This window comes from Nycticebus coucang, chromosome 10 (genome assembly GCF_027406575.1).
Source record: "Nycticebus coucang isolate mNycCou1 chromosome 10, mNycCou1.pri, whole genome shotgun sequence".
Taxonomy (NCBI): domain Eukaryota; kingdom Metazoa; phylum Chordata; class Mammalia; order Primates; family Lorisidae; genus Nycticebus; species Nycticebus coucang.
In genome coordinates this window covers 88401844-88426669 of record NC_069789.1, presented here as the reverse complement: position 1 = coordinate 88426669, position 24826 = coordinate 88401844, and the positions used below count along the sequence as shown (strand labels likewise).

The window sequence follows — 24826 nt, the reverse complement described above, 5'->3', positions numbered from 1 at the left end:
AGATAGCTTCAATCAGTTTTAGAAATGTGCCACCTATGCCTATACTCTTCAGTGTTCTAATGAGAAAAGGATGCTGGATTTTATCAAATGCTTTTTCTGCATCTATTGAGAGGATCATGTGATCTTTATTTTTGCCTCTGTCAATATGGTGGATAACGTTTATGGACTTGCGTATGTTAAACCAGCCTTGCATCCCTGGGATGAAGTCTACTTGATCATGATGAATGACTTTTTTGATGATAAGCTGTAATCTATTGGCTAGGATTTTGTTGAGAATTTTTGCGTCTATGTTCATGAGTGAGATTGGTCTGAAATTCTCCTTTTTGTTTGGGTCTTTTCCTGGTTTTGGTATCAGGGTGATGTTTGCTTCATAGAATGGGTTGGGGAAGATTCCTTCTTCCTCAATTTTTTGGAATAATTTCTGCAGTACAGGAATAAGCTCTTCCTTGAAGGTTTGATAGAATTCTGGAGTGAAGCCATCTGGACCAGGGCATTTTTTGGTTGGATGATTTTTTATCATTTCTTTAATCTCAGTGCTTGAAATTGGTCTGTTCAGGAGGTCTATTTCTTCCTGGCTAAGTCTAGGGAGAGGGTGTGATTCCAAATATTGATCCATTTCCTTCACACTGTCAAATTTCTGGGCATAGAGTTTCTGGTAGTATTCAGAGATGATCTCTTGTATCTCTGTGGAATCAGTAGTTATTTCCCCTTTATCATTTCTTATTGAGGTTACTTGAGATTTTACTTTTCTATTCCTCATTAGTCTGGCCAATGGTTTATCTATTTTATTTATTTTTTCAAAAAACCAATTCCTTGATTCATTAATTTTCTGAATGATTCTTTTGTTTTCAATTTCATTGATCTCTGATTTGATTTTGGATATTTCTTTTCTTCTACTGAGTTTAGGCTTCGATTGTTCTTCTTTTTCCAATTCCATAAGATCTCTTGTGAGATTGTTGATGTGCTCTCTTTCTGTTTTGTGAATATAGGCATCTAAAGTGATAAATTTTCCTCTCAAAACTGCTTTTGCAGTATCCCACAGGTTTTGGTAGCTTGTGTCTTCATTGTTATGCTCAAGGAAGTTGATGATTTCTTGTTTTATTTCTTCCTGCACCCATCTTTTATTCAACAGAAGATTATTTAATTTCCATGCCTTTGTGTGGGGTCGAGCGTTTTCGTTAGAGTTGAGTTCCACCTTTAGTGCCTTATGGTCTGAGAAGATACAAGGTAAAATTTCAATTCTTTTGATTCTTTGATATTTGTGTCCCAGGAATGATCAATTTTGGAGAATGTTCCATGCGGTGATGAGAAGAATGTATATTCTTTATCTTTGGGATGGAGTGTTCTATATGCGTCTATCAAGCACAGTTGTTCTAGGGTCTCATTTAAATCTCTTATATCTTTGTTTAATTTCTGTTTAGAGGATCTGTCCAGCTCTGTAAGAGGAGTGTTAAAGTCCCCTGTTATGATGGTATTATCAGATATCATATTGCTCAGACTGAATAAGGTCTGTTTCAAGAATCTGGGAGCATTTAAATTGGGTGCATAAATATTTAGAATTGAAATGTCTTCTTGTTGTATTTTTCCCTTGACCAATATAAAGTGACCATCTTTGTCTTTTTTGACTTTAGTTGCTTAAAATCCACATGTATCTGAAAATAAGATTGCAACTCCTCTTTTCTTCTGAATTCCATTTGCCTGAAAAATTGTCTTCCAACCCTTGACTCGGAGCTTTAATTTGTCTTTTGAAGCCAGGTGTGTTTCTTGCAGACAGCAGATGGATGGCTTGTGTTTTTTAATCCAGACAGCCAATCTATGTCTCTTCAGTGGGGAATTCAAGCCATTAACATTTATTGAGATAATTGATAAGTGTGGTAGTATTCTATTCGTCTTATTTTGTGAGAATCCATTGCTTAGTTTTGTCTTTTGCATCAGTGTGGAGGTTAGGTTCTGTCCTTTAATATCTGTGTTCTTACTTTGCTGCTGATCCATTGTGATGGTCAGTGTGTAGAACAGGTTGAAGTATTTCCTGTAGAGCTGGTCTTGTTGTGGCGAATTTCCTCAATGTTGGTCTATCCGTAAATGATTTGATTTTTCCGTCAATTTTTAAGCTTAGCTTAGCGGGGTACAGAATTCTGGGCTGGAAATTGTTCTGTTTAAGTAGATTAAAGGTAGATGACCATTGTCTTCTTGCTTGGAAAGTTTCATTAGAGAAGTCTGCGGTCACTCTGATGGATTTGCCCCTGTAGGTCAACTGGCGCTTACTCCTGGCAGCTTGCAGAATCTTTTCTTTTGTCTTGACTTTGGACAGGTTCATCACAATGTGTCTTGGAGAAGCTCGGTTAGAGTTGAGGCGACCTGGGGTCCGATATCCCTCTGAAAGCAGTGTGTCAGAATCTTTGGTGATATTTGGGAAATTTTCTTTTATAATATTCTCTAGTATGGCTTCCATTCCTCTGGGGCATTCTTCTTCCCCTTCTGGGATTCCTATAACTCGTATGTTGGAACGCTTCATAAAGTCCCATAATTCTGACAGTGAACGTTCTGCTTTCTCTCTCTTCTTTTCTGCCTCTTTCACTACCTGAGCTATCTCAAGAACTTTGTCTTCTACCTCTGAAATTCTTTTTTCTGCATGGCCTAACCTGTTGCTGATACTTTCCATTGCATCTTTAAGTTCCCTAATTGACTGTTTCAGTTCTTTCAGCTCTGCTATATCCTTTCTATATTCTTCATATCGTTCATCTCTTATTTGATTCTGTTTTTGGATTTCCTTTTGGTTATTTTCCACTTTATTAGCAGTTTCCTTTATTGTTTCCATCATTTCTTTCATTGTTTTCATCATGTGTATTCTAAATTCCCTTTCTGTCATTCCTAACATTTCTTTATAGGTGGAATCCTCTGAAGTAGCTACCTCATGGTCCCTTGGCGGGGTTGTTCTGGACTGGTTCTTCATGTTGCCTGGAGTTTTCTGCTGATTCTTCCTCATGAGTGATTTCTTTTATCTGTTTCCTTGCCCTAATTTTCCTTTCACTTCCTCTTGCTCTTTAAGTTCTTGTGCCTGTGGACTAAGGTTTCGATGAGTCCTTTTGGTACAGGATCAGAAGAATGAGAAGGTTGAAGAGCAAGAAAGGGATGGAAGAAAGGAGGAACGAGTGAAAAGAAAAAAAATAGAGAAAGGAGAGGGGGTGGGTAAAAGGAATATTGACACAAAGAAGAGAGGCACGGAAAGAGGGAGACAGCACAATATAGGCGTACAGTAGGGTACTTTGACACAACCTTAAAAAAAACCCCACCTTCTGGGGGTGCACAGTTGGGTGGTTCCCTTGAGGTCAGCAGCTCTTTGCTAACGTGGTCAGACACAGTACCCCACCTCCACCAAGTAGAGAGGAAAGACAAAAATGCTATAAATCAAACCAAAACAAGCAAACAGAAAATTTACGGGATAAAATTGGGTAAAAAACCAACTAATAGCGGTAGAAACACTAGCAAAAATGAAGTTTTAGTTATTGAAAAAGGCAGCAATGAGAAATTATAATTACACTAGAAAAATTGAGAAAGAAAAAATATCTGTACAGAAAAGGTTGAAATTAAAAAACAAAACAACATCAAAATAAACAGAAAAGCAACCAAACCAAAAAAACAGAAAAAAAAAAAAACACACAAGCAAAAACAAAGCAGTATGTATATGTTGTTGAATATTGTCTGGGCAACACGTGGTCTTCTGGGGTATGAGCGTTAATCACACTGCTGATGCGACTGGAGTCTGCATATTTCTCCAACCCCAGCAGGTAGACACCCTAAATCTCTCTTCAGCCCTCTTAAAAGGCACTTTGAACTTGTAAACTCGCTGAGTAGAAGCTTTCCCAGGAAAGTGCTTGTCCCTGGAATCACTGATGAAGTGGCTATCCACTTACCCAGTGTGCCAAAACCGGTCTCACTCTGCCCCTGAGGGTTAGGGCTGCAAGGCGGCTCAGACTCCGCCTTAGGCTACTCAGTTGCTGGGTTACCAGCTCCCATCCAATTCTTTTTTTTTTTTTTTTTTTTTTTTTGTAGAGACAGAGTCTCACTGTACCGCCCTCGGGTAGAGTGCCGTGGCATCACACTGCTCACAGCAACCTCTTAACCCTTGGGCTTACACGATTCTCTTGCCTCAGCCTCCTGAGCAGCTGTCCCATCCAATTCTTGCTCTGCGACCCTGAGGGCGGAGCTTGCTGGGGCAAATCACTCACAATGGCTTCCTGTGGCCCACAGCCAAACACTATTAGCTCCATCTGGCTCAGCGGCTTAGACTGGGGCCCTAGACAACGGCCAAAGTTCTCCACACTCCCGCTCAGGCTCTCCCAAAGGCAGTTCAACTGAGTGGCAAGTCCAAAGACACCAAAACAGTTCACAGGTAAGGCCTTTCCGGTTTGCAGTCTCGCTGCTACTGTACTTACTTGCAGTTGCTGGCGGGTTTAGACCAATTGAGCACACGCGACCACTTGCCGGTTTTCCACTGTTTTAGTCCTCCTCTTGGGGTCCAGAAGTCTCTCGCTGACTCCCTGTATCCTCACAAGGATGATTATAGGCAGATCCCACCAGCCAGAGATGCCTGGAGTCCTATCTCCCCAGACTCACAGTGCCCAGATGCAAGGAAGCTGTTACTCGGCCACCATCTTGCTCCAGAAATTCAATAGTAAATAGTTTTAAATATTTAATAAGTTAACCTTCACGGAAAATGGCAATACCAATGACATTTCTTCTCAACTCCTCCAAAATGAATTACATACTTTCAATTATTTAGCCTCTCCCTTTGGCCCCTACCTTTGGCCTCTACCAGAGATGCTTCTCTCTGAATCAGCTTACCTACCTCCTTTTATTAGCAAGGTGCTGTTCCCAAAGGTGGGAGCACAAAACAAAGCAAAGTCAATAGGTGCCCGCTAGGCCGAATGCATGCTTTGGCTCTCAGTAGAACTGTACTCTCAAAACATGAGATGGAAATGAAGGCTGAGTGCTTACTGACAAGAGCTGACCACATACCTAAGTGGGCACACAAAAAATAAACCAAAGGGATAAGGTTAAATTCTGATGTTTCAATCTACCAACCAAAATGTTTTGATTTTTTTTTTTTTTTTTTTTTGAGACAGAGTCTTTCTTGCCCCTGGTAGAGTGCCATGGTGTCATTGCTTATATCAACCTCAAACTCTTGGGCTCAAGCAATTCTCTTGCCTCAGCCTCCCAAGTAGCTGGGAATACAGGCACCCACCAAAATGCCTGGCTAATTAAAAAAAAAAAAAAATAGTCTTGCTCCTGCTCAGGCTGGTCTCAAATTTGTGAGCTCAAACAATCCACCCGCCTCAGCCTCCCTAAGAACTGGGACTACAGCCATGAGCCACGGTGCCTGGCCAAGATTTTGATAATTATTTGTAAAATAAACCTATCTGCCCATGGGGACTATTGTGAAAGAATGTCACTGTATGTTCCATGTAAATACTCTGTTTACATAGCTTTAATTGTCTAGCCCTCTGTAAAATGAAAGAATTTAGTTTAGAGACGCGTGAGCTCGGTATGTAAGGACTGGGACACACCCACATTTTTTCTCTTTGGAACACAGAGAAATGCTCTTTCAACAGCTAAATTACAAGCCATTTGCTAAAAACTCAATGCTCATAAAGTTCAGGAGAAAAAAGTCTCAAAGAAAAAGAGACTGTCTCTGCCAGATGCTCCATTTCTCTCCCCCAAGATTTCTATGCTACCTAGGTATCAACAACACAGTCAGAAAGCTAGAAGTATATTTATTTTGCACATGACAAAGCAAGAAGGTAATGTGGCAGGTGCAGAACTGAACAATCACCATAGATACGTTTTTGGAGGGAGAATTCTATGTAAAGCCCTAAAATTACCTCTCAAATTTAGTTTTTTTGTTTCTTCTGTGTTTTGTTGTTGTTGTTGTTGTTGTTGTTTGAGATAGAATCTCACTCTGTTGCCCAGGCTAGAATGCCATGGTGTCAGCCTCGCTCACAGCAACCTCAAACTCCTGGGTTCCCAGTGATCCTCCTCCCTCAGTCTCCCGAGTAGCTGGGACTACAGGTGCTTGCCATGACACCCAGTTAATTTTTTCTATTTTTAGTAGAATCAGAGTCTCACTCTTTCTCAGGCTGGTCTTAAACCCCTGAGCTCAAGAGATCTTCCACCTCAGTGTCCCAGAGTGCTAGGATTACAGTTGTGGGCCACTGTGCCTGGCCTCAAATTCAGTTTTTGAAATCACAGTGTTGAAAGAGACTTGTTAAGAATCTGGAGCCGTGTGTTTGGCCCATAGTCTCTCTGTAGAGCAAATAGTGACTCTCTAGAAGAAGGGGAAAATTTGCAAGCCTGAGCTCGGCACCAGAGTTGTACACAGAGACCTGCTGCCACTTCCAGGCCACTGGAACATGCTGAAAATAGACCCTAGTTATGGGTCGAGTAGGCAATAAGGAGTGTTGTGAGGTAAGTGAGCGTCCTCTCTTTTGTGAGGTGTCTGCTCCAGGTGAGGCAATTACAGGGGGATTGGGGGAGTGAAGAGAAGACACCTCAGGTACAGAAGGGCAAGCTACTTCTACTAACAAGAGAGATTTAGAGTGGCTCAGAGGCTCAAGAGTCCAACCAGATGTCTCCATCTCCACAATGGAACTTATATTCAAAAGTAACACGAATTTGTTCCTATCCATGGTTTCACAAAAATTGCTCTAAAAAGAAATAATTGAAAGATAATCACAAGCCAAAACGTGCATTTGAAAAACGAAGATATACCTTCACAATAAAAATAAAACAAAAAGTGTCAAAGTGAAAATGTCAACTGTCAAACTTAATACTTTTCAGAAAATCAGACATTTCATACTTAATAATCTAGATAATCATCACAGCCAGCGCTGGTAGCTCATTATTCCTACTATTTGGCCCTGGGCTATCAGCCACTCAGTAAGAATCTATACTCAGTATGCACCACAACAAAGGTTTTATAAAGACAGCAAGATCTCAAGAATGTTTTTCATGAGGACAGAGCCCTCCTGGTAATCATACCATTGATTTTTAACAATCTGGCAACACTGGCCAATTTAAATGAGTGATGTTTGTTTTGAAATACTTGGAGTGAGCTTTTTTGAACAATTCAGGAAAATAATAATTCATATACAACTAATCTAATCTACATACAGTGGTTTTTTTCTTTTCCTTCCTTTTGTTTTTGTTAAGCCTTATTGAAGTTCTGTATAATATACATAGAGAAAAGGGCAATGACCTCAAGCATGCAGCTTGACAAATTTTCACAAACTAAACACATGTAAACTAGCATCAGGTTTAAACATCTGGTCCTGTACAATCACCATGCATGTGGCCAACTTTCCTTTGGAAGGAGCCTGGGCCTGACAGGCATTCGAATAGGTATCTCTCAAATAAACCTTTTCTCCACAGTTCTCTCCCTCTCCTTCCCTATTCCCAGATTTCGTGGCATCTTTGCTAACTGCTTTCTCTTTCCTCTTCCCCTCTCCTTTCTCCGACCGTTTCTGTAGATATACAGAGATGAAGCTTTACAAATTTTACTCACTGGCCACTCTGTAAAAATAATAAATTCTTTCCTTCATGGAATACTTATGCTTAACTAAGAGTAGATGAGAGAATTGGCTAACTTAATTCACAATCTTTTCAAGCCATGACAACTGGCTGTTGGTCTTTAGTTACCCAAGTATTACATCATGCTTCAAAATCTTTCTCTTAATCCTTAGCAATTTATGAACAAAATTTTCCCCTAAGAATTGTTGTTGGTGGAGTGGATATACAGTAAACTTTCAGAGTGTTTTATTTGGGAAAAGAAGTGTCAGAATTTACTACTACAGAGCCCCTCCGAGAGTTATTCCTTAGTCGAAATTTTTTTTTTTTTTTTTTGTAGAGACAGAGTCTCACTTTTTCACCCTCGGTAGAGTGCCATGGCATCACACAGCTCACAGCAACCTCCAACCCCTGGGCTGAAGCGATTCTCTTCCCTCAGCCTCCCGAGTAGCTGGGACTACAGGCGCCCGCCACAACGCCTGGCTATTTTTTGGTTGCAGTTTGGCCGGGGCCAGGTTTGAACCCGCCACCCTCGGTATATGGGGCCGGCGCCTTACTGACTGAACCACAGGCGCCGCCCTCCTTAGTCGAAATTTTAAAAGCTATTGTCTTTCATTTTTACTTCCATGTTTCCTACTTTGATTTCTCTCCAGATTGCAGAAATCCTGTGGTAGACATAATAGGGAAGAGCAGCCACATCAAACATGATAAAGAGCAGTAGAGAGATGATTGGCCCCATTCAGGCAGCAGGTTGATAGCACTGTCTTCATGGGTATGTAAGGGTATGTACGTTTCCTGTGCTCTAGCCTTTTTTTTTTTTCTGAAAAGACAATCAAATCTAACAAGAAAGTTCAAAAGAAAAAAAAAAACACACACACACACAATCCACTAGGGCAACGGCCACATACACTGGGGGGCTGGAGGGTTCAAACCTGGTTCGGGCCTGCCAAACAAGGACAACTACAACCAAAAAATAGCGGGGGCGGCGCTAGCCCCATATGCTGGAGGTGGTGGGTTCAAACCCAGCCCCGGCCAAAAAAAAAAAAAAACTGCAAAAAATAGCCAGGCATTGTGGCGGGCGCCTATAGTCCCAGCTACTTGGGAGGCTGAGGCAAGAGAATCACTTAAGCCCAAGCGTGTGAGGTTGCTGTGAACTGTGACAACACGACACTCTACTGAGGGCGACATAGTGAGACTTTGTCCCCCCTCAAAACAAAACACAATCCAACCACCCTAACATTAATTTAGAGTTGTATATGTTGCCTCCCACATGCATAAGGATTTTACCCAAGTTACTACAGTCATGTGTCGATTAACAAACAGGGTTAAGTTCTGAGAAATGCATCCTTAGGTGATTTCATGATTGTGTGAACATTTTCAAGTGTCCTTACACAAACCTAGATGATATAGCCTCCTGCATACTGAGGCTATAAGGTATAGCCTGTTGCCTCTAGGCTACAAACCTACCTCTCTAGTATGTTACTGCTATCTTCAATATTGTGGGCAACTGTAACGCGATGGTATTACGTATCTAACTATAGAAAAGACACAGAAAAACACAGGGTAAAAGATTAAAAAGTGGTATACCTGTACAGGTCCCTTACCACAAATAGAGCTTATAGGATTAGAAGTTAGTGAATGGGAAAGCCCAGGAAATTAGAGTATGCTTAGGATAAAGGAAATTAATTTAAAAAAATCTTTACTTTATAAACTTTTTTAAAAATTTTAACTTTTTGACTCTGGTACTGAATGTTTTATCCTTATTCTATTAGATTTCTTACAGAATTTCTATGTAGAATTCTATAAAATGTTCACACAATCATGAAATCACCTAAGGATGCATTTCTCAGAACATAGCCCTGTTTGTTAACTGACACGTGACTGTAGTAACTTGGGTAAAATCCTTATGCATGTAGAAGGAGACATATAAAATTCTAAATTACTTTTAGGATGGTCGGATTGTGGGTTTTTTTTTTTAATCTTTTGAACTTTCTTGTTAGATTTGATCATCTTTTCAGAATAAAAAAAAGGCTAGAGCACAGGAATTTCTATATAGAATTCTATATCCTTTCTTTAAATCCTTATTCTATAAGCTTTTTTCTATTTTTAATTTCTTTTTTTTACTTTGTAAACTTTTGGTTAAAAACTAAGACACAAACACTTACACTAGCTTAGACCTACACAGTGTCAGGATCATCGAGATTTCCCTAGGAGATAGGAATTTTTCAGCTTCATTATAATCTTATGGAACCACCACAGAATATTCAGTCAGCCTTGATATAAATGTCATTATGTGTCACACGACTACATCACTAGGAACATACTGCTCTTTTATTCTCAGCTGTCTGCAAATAAGAAACTTTGCTATTGTGGCTGCAGGAAAGTAGGCAAATATTTCTCTGCTATTTTACGCAACCTAGTCCTCTATGTCTAACGGTTAACCAATATTTATCAATAAAATGTGGTCAAACCTTTAGGAGTTCGCCATCTAGCAAGAGCGATAGCCATCATAATGCATCTTCCACTGCCAGTTGCTTCACCTTTTCCTTCAATCTGTTCCAAGCAGTGAGGACAGGAAAGCCCATCTGAGTCAGCCAAGAGACATACGCCTCTGCAAATTCCAGCAATCCCTTCCTTCCTGAACCTCAGACAGTTAACTGTAAGGACTTCAAGGTTCTCTCCAAACCCCACGGCTGCCTGAAAATATATTTTTTTCTGATATCAGAAATTTTACCAGTAATCTTACCACAAGTCCCCTTGTTCAGTGGAGAATTGAATAAATATGATTAGCATGCACAACACAGATCCCTATGGTGAAAACTCAGTCACAGCATGTGACTCATTACTCTTAACACTGCCATGCACCTTTCTTAAGCCTGCCAACCCCATCCGGAGGATTTTTTTCCCAGATCTGAACTCCCTACAGTGTATCATAATTGCATGTAAATCTGCCTTCCCAGTAAGAGCAAGGACTGTATCTCTCCATTGTATGACCAGGCCTCGCACTGCAGCAGGCAAAGTAAGTTACTGCATAAATCACTATCATCATCCAAAGAATAGCTACCTACTATGTGCTCAATACTTCACCTCCATTATCCTGGAGGCTTTCCCAGACCAGACCACCCAATTCAAAGGAGCCTACAGTTGCCCTCTAGCATATAACCTTATTTTAGTTCTCTTTATAGGATTTACTAATTTCTAACATATTCTTGTTTAATTGTGTGCTTACTCTCATTTGTCTTTCCTCCCTCGAGTGAAAGCTCCAGAACAGGCATCTGTTACCTCACGCTTGGCACTTGGGAAATAAATCAATTAAACCTACCTCCTCTCCCCAGGTGACAAAGTTGACTTGCACACAGGAAGTCTAAATAAGTGTGTTCCAAATTTTATATTTAGAATTCAGGATAACTGTATTGCACATTGCGTGGTTTATAACAAACGGGGGAAGGAGGAGGGAGCAGAATAGAAATTAAAGTTTGGTTACATTACCCTAGCACTGACACTGCTACGGGAATTTTTGCTGCAATAAGAAAGCCACTTCCTCTGACATAAGGTCACCCACACTACTGACTGGGTCTTGCCACATCCTCACCATGGCTAGGCTGGCTAGGGCAGTCAGGTCTCCAGACGCTCACTCTAAAAGAGGGGTGGCCATCCAGAGGTCGTCTGATCCTCGCTCAGGCGTGCCAAGGGTAAATTACTGCCTGAATCATTATCACTCAGGAGGGTTTGAGCGTGCGACGCAGATCGCACCCTGGCAGAGGCTTTTTCCACCTTGGGGCCACTCGGCCATTCTCCACCGTGGGGCTTTCCTTAACGGTGTTCCGCTTCCTTTCACCCCTAAAGGCCACACGCCTTGCAGGATCAAATCTTGCGCACCCCAATCCTCCAGGGGGCGATGTTGTTGAGCTCCGCGTCACAAGTAGAGAGACAGCATTAGCGCTGGAGACTCCCACCAGGTACCCGGCGGCTCAGTGGTCGGGGTTGTCCCGCTCGTGCCCCGCCCCGCCCCCAGCTCTGCCCCGCCCCTTGCTCCTGCCTGCGTCGCCGTGGCCCCGCCCCTCGGCCCAGGCCCCGCCCCTCGCGCCTACACTTATTTCTCTGTGCGCGGAGACCCGCGCCTCCTCAGCCAGAACTAGCCGGCTGCTTGCTGTCGCAGCTGCACTTCTTCGTCCTACCGCGTCACCGCTGCCGCCATGCCCGGCGGTCTCCTTCTCGGGGACAAGGCTCCAAACTTCGAGGCCAATACTACCATAGGCCGCATTCGTTTCCACGACTTTCTAGGAAACTCGTAAGTGGCCACCCCGCAGCCCTGCCCTGGCTTCGGTTACGCCCGGACTCGGCGGCGCCTTCCCTTTTTCTTCTCCCCCTGCGCAGCCTCCTGCGCGCCGCCCGCCTCCTCCCGCACCGGTCCCCGCGCGTGCCTCTCACAGTGTGGCTCTGGCCCCGCATCGACCGAGCGCTGCTGGGGGCCGGCAGCCCCTAGGCCTTCTCTGCGCGGGTCATTCAATCCTTTCTCATCTCCCTGCCTCCGGCGTGGGCTAGCTTGGGGACCAGAGAGGAACAAAATTGGGTTCCACAGGCCCTGGGAACGCAAGGCCGTGCCTAGAAGGGTTTGTTGTCTGTTTAACTCGGCGTCCTAAACTGTACAAGTAGCGTGGTCGGGCCGAGGGGACGCGGGGAGGGTGGCATTTACGGTCACTTCTCAGGACTTGTGCCTGTGGTCCCACCCTCCCTCTGCTCTGGAATTTGCTCTCTGGGTCAGAGGACTGTGTAAGAACCAAAGTCAGGACACAGCTGCCGGCTGCAGGTTAGAGGAGGCCCAGCATGTTATCTGAGGGTGTTGCTAACTGCAGTGGTATTCCCAGGCTTCTGGTTACAAGATGTAAAATTTTAAAACACTAGCTGCCAATCAAGTGGCCAAAACACTTTTTGTCCACAGCTTCCTCCATTGGCCAAGATAGGATTTGATAACAGCTTTGGGAGGAACAGGAACATTGTGTGTAGGTGTGTTCTTTATTCCAGAATTTGTAACACTTTGAGGAAGGACTGTCTGAGCTGTTCAGCTGCAGTGACCTAGTCTGGCCAGTGTAGGCAGTTCCAAGCTGCAGGATGAGTACTTAACTCTGAGACCCTTTTGTTTTCCAGTGCTGTGCCCCTCACTGTCACCTCCCCCTTGCTGATGATAGCCAAATTGATAATCCATGATCTGGCCTCACAATCGTACATAAAGGAGTGAATTGATGCCCTTTTTTTTTTTTAACAGCTCCTGAATCAGCATACTGTAAGTTATTCAGTTTTCCTCAGCAACATTCCAGGCACATCTAGTTACATTATGGTTCTGGAGTTCCAGGGCCCACACTACACTTTTGTGCTCTTAGACTTGATAATTCCTGACAGCTCCTCTTGATTTGCATACAATATATAGAGATATGTATATATAGGCAGAGAGAGAGAAGCTTACGAAATTAATCAATGATTGGACGGGGCTGTACAGAGATCCTAGGAGGTTCTTAGACATGAGGTCTGTTCCCTTACAACCCCTTAAGTTCATTTTCTAGCCACTGATGAGGGAAAAGTTAAGCTTTAGGAAAGAGAGGACTGTGGTGGAAAAAAAGTGAGAAATGGAACATTCAGACAATACCGCTCATAGCCAGTCTGATACTAAGAATGCAGGAATTAATATTTCTCCAAAACTCCATGGGATTTTCAGAGTGTATTACCTCCCATTTCTATGTACCTCACCCCTATGAAACATAACATCTTACCAGAACTCTTAGCTTGTGTGGATTAAATATTAATATAAAGTGTATTTTCTATAGCAGCAATTATAAATGCTGTTGTTATTTACACTGCCATACTTTTTTTTGTTAAGGTTTATTGGCTTCTGGATCTATCTAGATTTGATTAAAAGTATATCCTCAGGGAACCACAGGTAGGAAGATAAGAAAAATATCTGTAATCCTAGCACTCTGGGATACCAACGCAGGTGGATTGTTTGAGCTCATGAGTTCAAGACCATCCTGAGCAAGAGTGAGACCCCTATCTCTTTAAAAAAAAAAAAAAAAAAATGGCCGGGCATTGTAGCAGGCGCCTGTAGTCCCAGCTACTCGGGAGGCTGAGGCAAGAGGATGGCTTCAGCCCAAGAGTTTGAGGTTGATGTGAGCTATGACACCATGGCACTATACCGAGGGTGACAAATAAGACTCTGTCTCAAAAAAAAAAAAAAAAAAAACTGCATTTATAAAATAAGTCTCCCTATGGTTAGGCATAATATTCCCTGCCCTATGCACAGGAGAATTTTGAGCCCTTTATATCATTATAACACAGATTTTTTGCCTAATTTTTCCAAACTTTATGTGATCTCAAGTCAGATTGTCAATTTTTTATCCTGGTTTTTTTTTTTTTTAAGAAAAAATAAAATGATTTCAAACATTATAGTTATCTACACTATTCCTAACAATTGGAAACAACTACAGGGGTTTGGGTGCTGAATTTGGTGGGTTCGTTGGGCCTTTTCACCATTCTGTGTGTAGTAGAAACAGCTTTTTCATAGTACATTATCCCTAAACCATGTTTTTCAGGGGTTTTCTGGGACTTAGTAAGTGCAGACCATTCTCTTAAAGGAGGAAACCTTTTGTCTTTTGAACATGAGACAGGAAGGAAATAAGAGAAGAATTGAATCACTCTTAGGAAAAGCAGTGGGGAGACTTAGATGGGAAGGAAGGCCAAAGTAAGGTATCCTTGGAGTTTATCTTCTTTCTAGCCATGTGATAAACTGGAGTTTGGCTTCTGCGGGAGGAAAGGATGTGAAGTGGCTTAAAACCAGTTGCTTAGCATGATTCAGCAAAACAGGTGCCATTGACTTGCAGTGGAAAAAAGAACTAACTTTTCTATTTCATTAACCCATTAACAATACAAGAAGAAATGCCCTGTCCCATTTCTTCTCATCTTCAGAAGACTGTCTCCTAAATCTCTGACAGATAGTTCCTTTTGCAGGTAATATAAGGCCTAGATTTTACTCAATGTTATCTTTCAAAAGAGAAATTGTCCCTCTTATTGCCCTGTACAAAATGGTAAACATAGTACACACCTCCACGGTCTTCCAAAACATGTTTCTTCCCAGTCTTACTTACCATAGGGCCCTCTGTCCTTTTTGTAAGAAGATCTTTTTCCTGAAGCCTTGGTAATTGAGTGGCAGAAGAAGGTGGGAAAGAAGTATCCTTGTCTTTGCTTTGTTCTTGTGCTCAGGGAAATTTGCCAGACTTAGGAGAGGTCAGTTTAGTATCCAGCCTAGATTTAGTTACCTGCTAGTTAAGATCCTGCCTAAATCATCTAGTTTACCATGGTTTAAGTCAATGGGAAAGTGGAAGACTGTTAAATTTTCTTTTTCAGTTGAAAGAAGAGTTTCTGTCACCAAGGAGAAGGAAATAGTATGCCAAATTTCTTGGTGACTCAGCTTGAAACATGCTCAAAATCTCTGCAAGTTTAACCTTACACAATGATGATTTAGTATTTTCCTAAGAATGTGTCATTGTAGAAATCTACATTGTAGGTTATTGGTTTTCTACCTGTTTGGCCTGAAGCATGAAGAAAAAGAAACTACAAATGAAGAGAGATTAAACTATTAAGGTGCTATTGTTTTGTTAGGGGACAAATGTCAGTTCTTTTGTTTAGCAGATTTGATCAGCAAAATATAACAGTTTTATAATGCTTTTGTATCTATTTGCTTCAAAGAAGCCAAGTGTCAACCTCTGATTTTACATATAGATAAAGGAGGAAAACCTGTTTGTTTCAGATTACATAATCTGTTTATTATTGCAGTCAGACATTTGTTTGGATTCAGGGCACATTGGGACATCCATTATTGGAGCTGAATGTCAGGGTCCATGCTGTGAGAAAAATGTAGAAAAGTATAAGAAGTATCTTGGCTTGAGAGCATAGATTTTATTAGCTAAAAAGGAGTCTGGGTGGCTCCATGGTTATTAAAGGAGGCAACACCCTAAAATTACTCTTTAAACATTTACCATCTTTAATTTCCCATCTTTGAATTGGACTGCAAACATAGGCTTTTCTTTATTCTTTTTTTTTTTTTTTTTACATAGGCTTTTCTGAAGGTAAAAAGATTGAAAAGCATTCCTCAATAGAAAAGTTTAAGAGTAAATATCATTATAAGTATTCATTTAAAAAAGAAAGCCTGTTTTTGGCCCAGAAATTGTGGTTTTCCTTTCTACATGATGCTGATAATGACTTCATTCAGTAGTGACCTCCTTTTTCTTCCTTTTAGATGGGGCATTCTCTTCTCCCACCCTCGGGACTTTACCCCTGTATGCACCACGGAGCTTGGCAGAGCTGCAAAGCTGGCACCAGAATTTGCAAAGAAGAATGTTAAGTTGATTGCCCTGTCAATAGACAGTGTTGAGGACCATCGTGCCTGGAGCCGGGTATAGTAGTACCACTGGGCATGTGCTTTGAGCCTGAGGTTATAGATCAAATTTAAAATGATAGACAATAGCTTGGGGTTTGGGGGACAGGGGGTGTTTTGTTTTGTTTTTGAGACAAGGTCTCAAGCTGTCACCCTGGATAGAGTGCTATGGCGTCACAGCTCACAGCAACCTCCAACTCTTGGGCTTAAGCAATTCTCTTGCCTCAGCCTCCCAAGTAGCTAGAACTACAGGCGCCCGCCACAACACCAAGCTGTTTTTTTGTTGCAGTTGTCATTGTTGTTTTATCTGGCCCAGGCCAGGTTCGAACCCGCCAGTCTCAGTGTATGTGGCCGGTGCCCAACCGACTGAGCTATGGGCACCGCAAACAGTAGTTTGGTTTTAGAGATAAAAGTACAAGGGTGGCACCCGTGGCTCTGTGGGTAGGGCGCTGGCCCCATATACCAAGGGTGGCAGGTTCAAACCCGGCCCCGGCCAAACTGCAACAAACAAATAGCCAGACATTCTGGCAGGAACCTGTAGTCCCAGCTAGTTGGGAGGATGAGGCAAGAGAATCGCCTAAGCCCAGGAGTTGGAGGTTGCTGTGAGCTATGATGCCACAGCACTCTACTGAGGGCGATAAAGTAAGACTCTGTCTCTTAAAAAAAAAAAAAGTACAAGTAAGGTTCAGAGTTCACTGATTATTTGAAAATTTAACTTGGACTACATTGTGAAAAGTGGTCAATATTCAGCCCTCTTCTTGACCTAACAGCATTCAACTCATCTGTTGATTCCAGCTCTTGAAACATTTTCCTTTGTTGGCTGCTTCCAACATTCTAGCTATTTAGAATACTAAATAGTCTAGGACACCACATTCTAGCTATTTCAGCTCATGCTTAAACTGATTATTCATCGTCTCCCAACTCCTAATCTATGCTCAAGTTACCTTGGATTCTTTTTTCAGACTTCTTTTCTGTATACACTCTTTCCCTTGGTGACTTCATCCACTCACATCTTCCATCTATATGCCATGATTCTCAAATTTCCATCTCTAGGCTAGACCCTCTCGGCTTCCAGATTTTTTTGTAGTTTTTGGCCGGGGCTGGGTTTGAACCCGCCACCTCCGGCATATGGGACCGGCGCCCTACTCCTTGAGCCACAGGCGCTGCCCATCGGCTTCCAGATTTTTAAAACCACAGCATCCCCCTGAGAGAGCCAGTCATCTCAAACCTAGCCCATCTAACACTAGGCCCCATTCTTAAATCTAGGGTTTTCCTCATCTCAGCTAGTGGTAACCACATTTTTGTAGTTGCTTGGGCCCAAAATCCAGGAGCCATTCTTAATTCCTTTCGTTTTTTTCACATAACACATCTGATTTATCCTTAATCTTGTTAACTCTGCCTTCAGAATATAGAAAAAGAAAAAGGTCACTCCCCATGTCTTCCAGGTCTCAACTTAGATGGCACCTCACTAAAACCTTTCTGTCCTCTTTACCTAAAAGTATAACTCCTTCCACACTTACCATCCCCTTTTGCCTGGCACTTGTCATCATCTAAAATACTCTGCATGTTGCTTATTTTGTTTCTCTCCAATAGAGTGTGGGCTCAGCAGAAGTAGAGACTTCTGTTGGTGTGCGTCTAGAACAATACTCAGTCCCTCTTAGGCAGCCAGGCAGTATTTGTCTCATAAATAAATTGAAGGAATTGTCTACTTTCAGCAAAAGGATTTACTTGAACAATAAATTTGGTGGTCTAACTAACCTTGAAAACATGTTGAGGACTTTACTACAAAGTAACAATGATAACTGCCTTCTAAGGGACACTACTGTGTGCTAGGCACTATGTCAAACACATGCAATTGAAAAAAAGATGTGAGTCTGTGAGGTAGGGCTGCATCCCATGGGTATTTAATACCAGTTAATCCTCAGTGTCTGAGACTAGAAGAGTGGTGTATAAGAGAAAAAGAAAGGGCAATTGTCTTTCTTGAGGTAGGTTTTTTTTTTTCATTGCTTACACTTGTCAGTGAATAGTAACTGACCCTTCTCATAGGCAATTTCTCATTAGCTTTTAGCAGAGCCCTTTCAGGTATATGTTTTTTTTTCTTTCATTTTTCATTTTCTCATTTTTGCAGAGGAGAATAATTTTTTCACTCAGAGAGTTAGAGGGACTTGGTCAAGTTTGCCCAGCTAGAAAATAGTGGCCATGTGATTTGAACTTCAAACCAATGTTCTTTTTGATAGTAGGTAATAGAGAGTAGGATTTAGCCTGATTTAAGATAAAAGCCAGACATGTGGCTCTTTAGCTTTCTTGGGTATAAAGAAGTAATGTCTGTCATGTAAGAGGCAGGGTAGAGAATTACTACATAGCAATAATTAAAACAACAGATTGCTGAAGGAACAGTTTATAGCCCATTATATAATACCTTTTACAGTACAGATACCTGGATTCATTTTACCTGATGAGCTTCTGCCTTAGAAGTTTTCTGAATTGTGATCACATTAAACAGGAAATATTTTCCAACCATCAGAGTAATGCCCAAACTTCGACATTCAACTATTAATAGCGGAAACCTCAAGTATAAAATCATACTGATTATTCTTTAGTTTTGATCACTTGATAGGCAGCCAGTGACAAAAGAAGAAAAGTTAAGGTAGTAAAATTAACTTGTTAATTTGTTATCCCTTTCAAACTTCATTAAGGACACTTTTATCTTGTCACATCTCTGTTGAGAAATCCGCAGAGGTTTTCTATCTGCTGTGCCATCAAGTTCCAGTTTTACTTTCAAGACACCATGAAATAATTAAACCAACCTTATTCCAACTCTATTTTTATTTAGAGACAGGGTCTTGCTGTGTCAACTCAGCTGGAGTGCAGTGGTGCTATCATAGTTCACTGTAACCTTGCACCCTTGGGCCCAACCAACTCTCCCACCTCAATCTCCCAAATAGCTGGGACTATAGGTGCATACCACTATCCCTGGCTGATTTTTTTTTTTTTAATTTTACATGGTCCTGCTGTGTTGCTTAGGCTGGTCTCAATCTCCTGGCCTCAAGTGATCCTCCCATCTCAGCCTGGGATGATGCTGGCATTACATGCATGAGCTTCCATGGCTAGCCTGTTATTTCAGCTTTAAATCTTCTTTTCCATTACTTCTTAAACTCTGCCCAGCTCTGTTCTTCACTCCGATCAATATATTGCCTACATGTATCATTAATAATGTTCCTGCTCCCTAGGGTGCCTTCCTTTTTCCCTGGAAAAGTCTTACTCCTACAGTGGCAGAAGTAGACATCCTACCCTCTTGAAGCATTTCCTAACTCAGCATTCCTTCACTGGGGCTATTCCTATACCTTAGCATTTGCAGTCTGTCACTAAAACGTACTGTCTTAGATTTGCTGCTACTTCATTTGGGAATCATCTAACCAAGTTAGAAGTTCCTTCCAAGATAGGAATCATAGCTGGGCATGGTGGCTCATGCCTGTAAATCCTAGAACTCTGGGAGGCTGAGGCAGGTGGATTGCCTGAGCTCAGGAGTTTGAGACCAGCCCGTGCGAGACCCTGTCTCTAAAAATAGCTGGGTATTGTGGCAGGCACCTGTAGGCCTAGGTACTTGGAAGGATGAGGCAAAAGGATCACTTGAGCCCGAGAGTGTAAGGTTGCTATGAGCCGTGATGCCATAGCACTCTACTTAAACAGCAACAAAGAGAAACTGTCTCAAAAAAATAAAAAGGAAAGACAGAAGTCATGTCTTACTTGTGTTCCATATGTACTTACCACAGTTCTTAGCCCACCTTAAGAGCTATATCAATGCTTGATCAAATAATGAAACTATTTTTTCCCTAAAAGCTTCCAGGAACAGGAAAAGGAAATGAACAAATGAATAAAATGTTACCAGCATAAGAGGGAACTACATCATTTTCATGAGTTCAGACTTTGTTTTCTATTTGAATTTCACCCTGTTATAAGTTTACCTCTGCCTTTTTACCCATCTACATTTGACTTGTCCTTAAAGTATATTTTTAATTCTCTATTCTTGTGTGTTTGCTTTAGGTTTTGTGATTTTTTTTTTTTTTCATTTCTCAGGTTCTGAGTTCAAGGTGCTTTTGAGGCAGAATTATTTCTAGATGTGAGGGATTTAGTGAACCCATTGTTTCTGACACTTTTTATAATACTTGAGTACCAGAGATACCTTGCATTGGGATCTAACTATATTCTTCAACTTTTAAAGCATTTACTGCTGCTTTCTCAAAGCAGTAAAAGCATGCTCAATTTAAGAGAATTGGTCATGAAAAGGACTTCTGTCATTGGTTATAAACTAGCTACTTTGGACGGCACCTGTGGCTCAGTAGGACACCAGCCCCATTTACTGAGGGTGGCAGGTTCAAACCCACCCCCAGCCAAACTGCAACCAAAAAATAGCCGGATGTTGTGGTGGCCACGTATAGTCCCAGCTACTCAGGAAGCTGAGGCAAGAGAATCACTTAAGCTCAAGAGCTGGAGGTTGCTATGAGCTATGACACTACGGCACTCTACAGAGGGTAACAAACTGAGACTCTGTCTCTAAAAAAAAAAAAACTACCCTACTGTTACACTTGTCAATAATTATGATGAGTGGTATTCATTTTCTTACAAAAATTGCTTAGAGAAAATCATGATTATACTCCTATCTCTGTCTCTCAAGATGATGGCTAACCAATGACAATCAGAGGATGTGTTGGGTTTAGATTTCTCTTTCCTCTTTCACCTGCATTTCAGGATATCAATGCTTACAATGGTGATGAGCCCACAGAACAGTTACCTTTTCCCATCATTGATGACAGTAATCGGGAACTTGCCATCCTGTTGGGCATGCTGGACCCTGCAGAGAAGGACGAGAAGGGCATGCCTGTGACAGCTCGTGTGGTAGGTCCTAGAATCCACTTTGTAGTGAGCATGACTAATCAGGCTCAGCGTCAAAGCACTTGGACCAACTAAGGGAAATACAGGAATCTCTACAATTGTGGAATAACTATGTAGTGGTGACAGTATCACTATCTGTAATGCTAATACAAAGTGGCTGAAATTTCCAGCTGAATTTTTTAACTGCTTAATTCACAGCTCTTGGAAATCTATAAAATAATAAGTAGTTTATCCTAAGATGTCATCTAAAATCAAAAAACCTTTTCTATACACTGTCTCCTAACAGCCCTCTCTTTAAAGTGATGAGTCATATCCTTCTCCTTAAGTCAGATCTGTTTTTAAATTCTTATTTTTTCTGTCTTCTACCAACTAAAGAACAAGCCCATCCCTCATCTGCATAAGTGTACAACTAACTATTCAAGGACCATTATCAACTTCTATTAGTATTATTATGCTAATCATCCCCCCCCCATATAGAACCTTTCTGGGGCCTTCCTTGGATTAAATTTGCATATCAGTTTTACTTACTGGGACAGCCAGAACCAAGTATGATTCCCTTCTAACGTTAGAAAAAGAACATGGAGAAGAAAATTATCTATATTCTAGCCGCCCCAGTTTGGTATATACTTTGAGATGCTTTGTTGCGTTTTGACAATCTTGAACATTGTTAATGACTGCAGAGCTTTCCAAGCATCTTTAATACCAAAAACACTCAAAAGAACTCTTCCTGTATATGCCTTTTTGTGCTTTGCAGGTGTTTGTTTTTGGTCCTGATAAGACACTGAAGCTGTCTATCCTCTATCCAGCTACCACTGGCAGGAACTTTGATGAGATTCTCAGAGTAGTTACCTCTCTCCAGCTGACAGCAGAAAAGAAGGTTGCCACACCAGTTGATTGGAAGGTAAAGATGTTAAAAAGGCAGACATTCAACTTACCTGGAAGGCCTGAAGGGACAGTCTCTAAATACTTGCCTTTGAAGTCTGTGTAACGCTCTGTTTGGGGCACCCAAGCACACTGGGAGGGTTTTTCCTTGTGGCTCAGTTTAAGATTTGTTGGGAGGCCCTTTTCAAGATCTTTAACACTTTTTATATAAATCATAAACTCTCCATGTTGTTTTCTAAATTTTAGATAATTTGGACAAATTAATTGATTAGAATAATTCCTTTCCTAATATAAGATTTAAAAAAAACTTTAATCCTTTCCTAAATGGCAAAATATTTATCATAAAGCCTCGATTTGCCATTTTTCTTAAATCATGGCTATAAAACTATTGGTGTATTGGCTCGGTGCCTGTAGCTCAGTGAGTAGGACCCCGGTCACATACACCGAGGCTGGTGGGTTCGAGCCCATCCTGGGCCTGCTAAACAACAATGACAACTGCAACCAAAAAAATAGCCAGGCGTTATGGCAAGAGAATCACTTAAGCCCAAGAGTTTGAGGTTACTGTGAGCTGTGATGCCACGGCACTCTACCCAGGAGGACATAGTGAGACTCAGTCCCAAAAAAAAGAAGAAAAAACTATTGGTGTATTAATATCATGAAGCATTTTATTTCTCTTATTCTTCAGTCTTTTTTTTTTAGGATAGAGTTTCACTTTGTTGCCCTCAGTAGAGTGCTGTGGCATCACAGCTCACAGCAACCTCCAGGTCTTGGGCTTAAGCGATTCTCTTGCCTCCACCTCCCAACTAGCTAGAACTACAGGCACCCACCACAATACCTGGCTATTTTTTTGTTGGAATTTGGCTAGGGCTGGGTTCGAACTTGCCACCCTCAGTATATGGGGCCGTCGCCCTACTCACTGAGCCACAGGTGTCCCCCTAGTCTTTTTTTTTTTTTTTGAGACAGAGTCTCATTTTGTTGCCCTTGGTAGAGTGCAAGGGCATCATAACTCACAGCAGCCTCAACCTCTTGGGCTTGAGTGATTCTCTTACTTCAGCCTCCCAAGTAGCTGGGACTACAGGTACCCACCACAACGCCCAGCTATTTTTAGAGATGGGATCTCGCTCTAGCACAGGCTGGTCTCCATCTCCCCACCTTTGCCTTCCAGAGTGCTGGGATTACAGGCATGAGCCACCGCACGTGGCTCAAATCTTTTAAACCTAGGTAGAATTTTTTGAAACTTACTTATAAACTTTCAATCTTCAGGATTTCTGCAGCTATGTAGGACATGGATAATATCACAAGAGCATCTTAACATTGGTACAGTTTTAAAATATGCTAACCTGAATTCCAAGTTTTGTTGTTTTAAATTCTGTATCCATTAATCGAACATTTATTTACTGAGCCTAGACACTGGGCAAACACTGAACAATATTAAAGTCCCTGCACTTCTAGAACTTACATGCCTGTGAGAAGAGACAAACAGTAAACAAGTTTACATAGTCTATTAAGTGGTGACAACAGGTGCTACAAAGAATAGGGAGAGTAGGAGCACAGGGGTGGAAGAGTTGGTTTTATATGTGGTTGCCCAGGAATGCCTTTCTCTGAAGGGACCTTTTGGAATGAGTGAAGAAACCGTATGACCAAGTCATGCCTATCTGGGGAAAGCACTGTAGGCCAGAAGAAGCTTGACCTGCAAGTGAGCTTGGCATGTTTGACAATTAGCAGAAAGCCATGGCCAGACCTATAATGTGAGCAATGGCTGACACTGGTAATCCTAGCACTTTGGGAGGCTGAGACTGGAGGATCATTTCAGGCCAGGAGTTCAAGACCAGCCTGGGCATCATAGCAAGACCTCATCTCTACAAAAAATTAGAAAAATTAGTTGGGCATGGTGATACATGTCTTAGTGCCAGCTACTGAGGAGGCTTATGCAGGAGGATCGCTTGTGCCAGGATCCTCACCTTTTAGGTTATGGTGAGCTGTGATGACACCACTGCACTCTATCCCTGGTAACAGAGGGAGAGCCTGTCTCAAAAACAAAAACCAAAAATAAAGCCAGTGTACCTGGTAAACAGCCTCAGGAGGTGGGGTAAGGCGGGGTGTTCAACAACAGGGCCTGAGGCCATGATATGTGCTGGGAGGAGAAAGGTAGAGTGTGCGGGAAGCCATTATTGCATTTAAAGCTGGACTGTTCTTACTAAGATGGTGAAATACTTAACCTCTCAGAAGTATCAAAGATCAACTTGTGAAGCAGAATTCTTCAGAAGGAAGGGAATAAGAAATACCTGATTAGTCTCATTAGCACTTATAGCTACTTTTTTAATTCTTAAAAACTTTTAAGCTCCACTGTAAAGTTAAATCTCACCACTTACCATGTCTTTCAACAGGAAGGAGGTAGCGTGATGGTCCTTCCAAACATCCCTGAAGAGGAAGCCAAAAAACTTTTCCCTAAAGGAGTCTTCACCAAAGAGCTTCCATCTGGCAAAAAATACCTCCGCTACACACCCCAGCCTTAAGTCTCCAGAATTTGGTGCCAGAGTTGCTTGCATAGTGCAGTGAGCCAGAGGATGTCAGCTGCCAATCATGTTTTCCAGCAGCTCCCTAAACACATCCTGGTGTGATCATAGCCAAGGTCTTTAGGTTGCTACACTACTGGCTTATTAAATGAAAATGGCACTAAAAATTTCTTGGGATTCTTTATTCTCTGCCCTCACCAGCATTCTGTTCTGCTCATACATCAGCACTTTGCTGGCTGTCTTTGAAATATGTTCCATATTTGAGACTCAAATCATGTTGGATCTCTGCAGGGTTTGTCATCAATGAGGGAATATCAGTTGATGGTTAAGAAGTCTTGCTTTGTGCTATCATAGATGAAGATCAATTCTTTCAGCTGTCCTAATAAAATCCCCTCTTCTTTTACTTATTTTGAAGGGCAATAGGACTTGAGGTTCAACTTCCTCCGTAAATATCCAAGTATATAACCCAGGAACTTAGAGTAAGCCAGGTGTTCTTATTCAGTATTTTGATCATAGCACTTTTCAATTCTGTACTTTTCTAATAGAT

At 41.6% G+C, this 24826-nt stretch overlaps 1 protein-coding gene across 1 annotated transcript; it reads left to right on the top strand.

The window, feature by feature from the left end:
- The first annotated feature begins 11628 nt into the window (after positions 1-11628).
- On the top strand, positions 11629-24446 carry PRDX6 (peroxiredoxin 6). Its single transcript, XM_053604349.1, has 5 exons — positions 11629-11854; positions 15851-16007; positions 20738-20884; positions 21636-21782; positions 24151-24446. Exons 1-5 carry the CDS (start codon positions 11760-11762, stop codon positions 24277-24279), a joined length of 675 nt encoding a protein of 224 aa, XP_053460324.1. The 5' UTR covers positions 11629-11759; the 3' UTR covers positions 24280-24446.
- Positions 24447-24826: the final 380 nt, after the last annotated feature.

Bases quoted from the DNA above. Each gene is read 5' to 3' on its own strand.
- PRDX6 (XM_053604349.1), top strand. From the start codon at position 11,760: ATGCCCGGCGGTCTCCTTCTCGGGGACAAGGCTCCAAACTTCGAGGCC. The intron at 16,008-20,737 runs GTATAGTAGTAC...CCTGCATTTCAG, and splicing joins ACCATCGTGCCTGGAGCCGG to GATATCAATGCTTACAATGG. The intron at 21,783-24,150 runs GTAAAGATGTTA...GTCTTTCAACAG, and splicing joins CCACACCAGTTGATTGGAAG to GAAGGAGGTAGCGTGATGGT.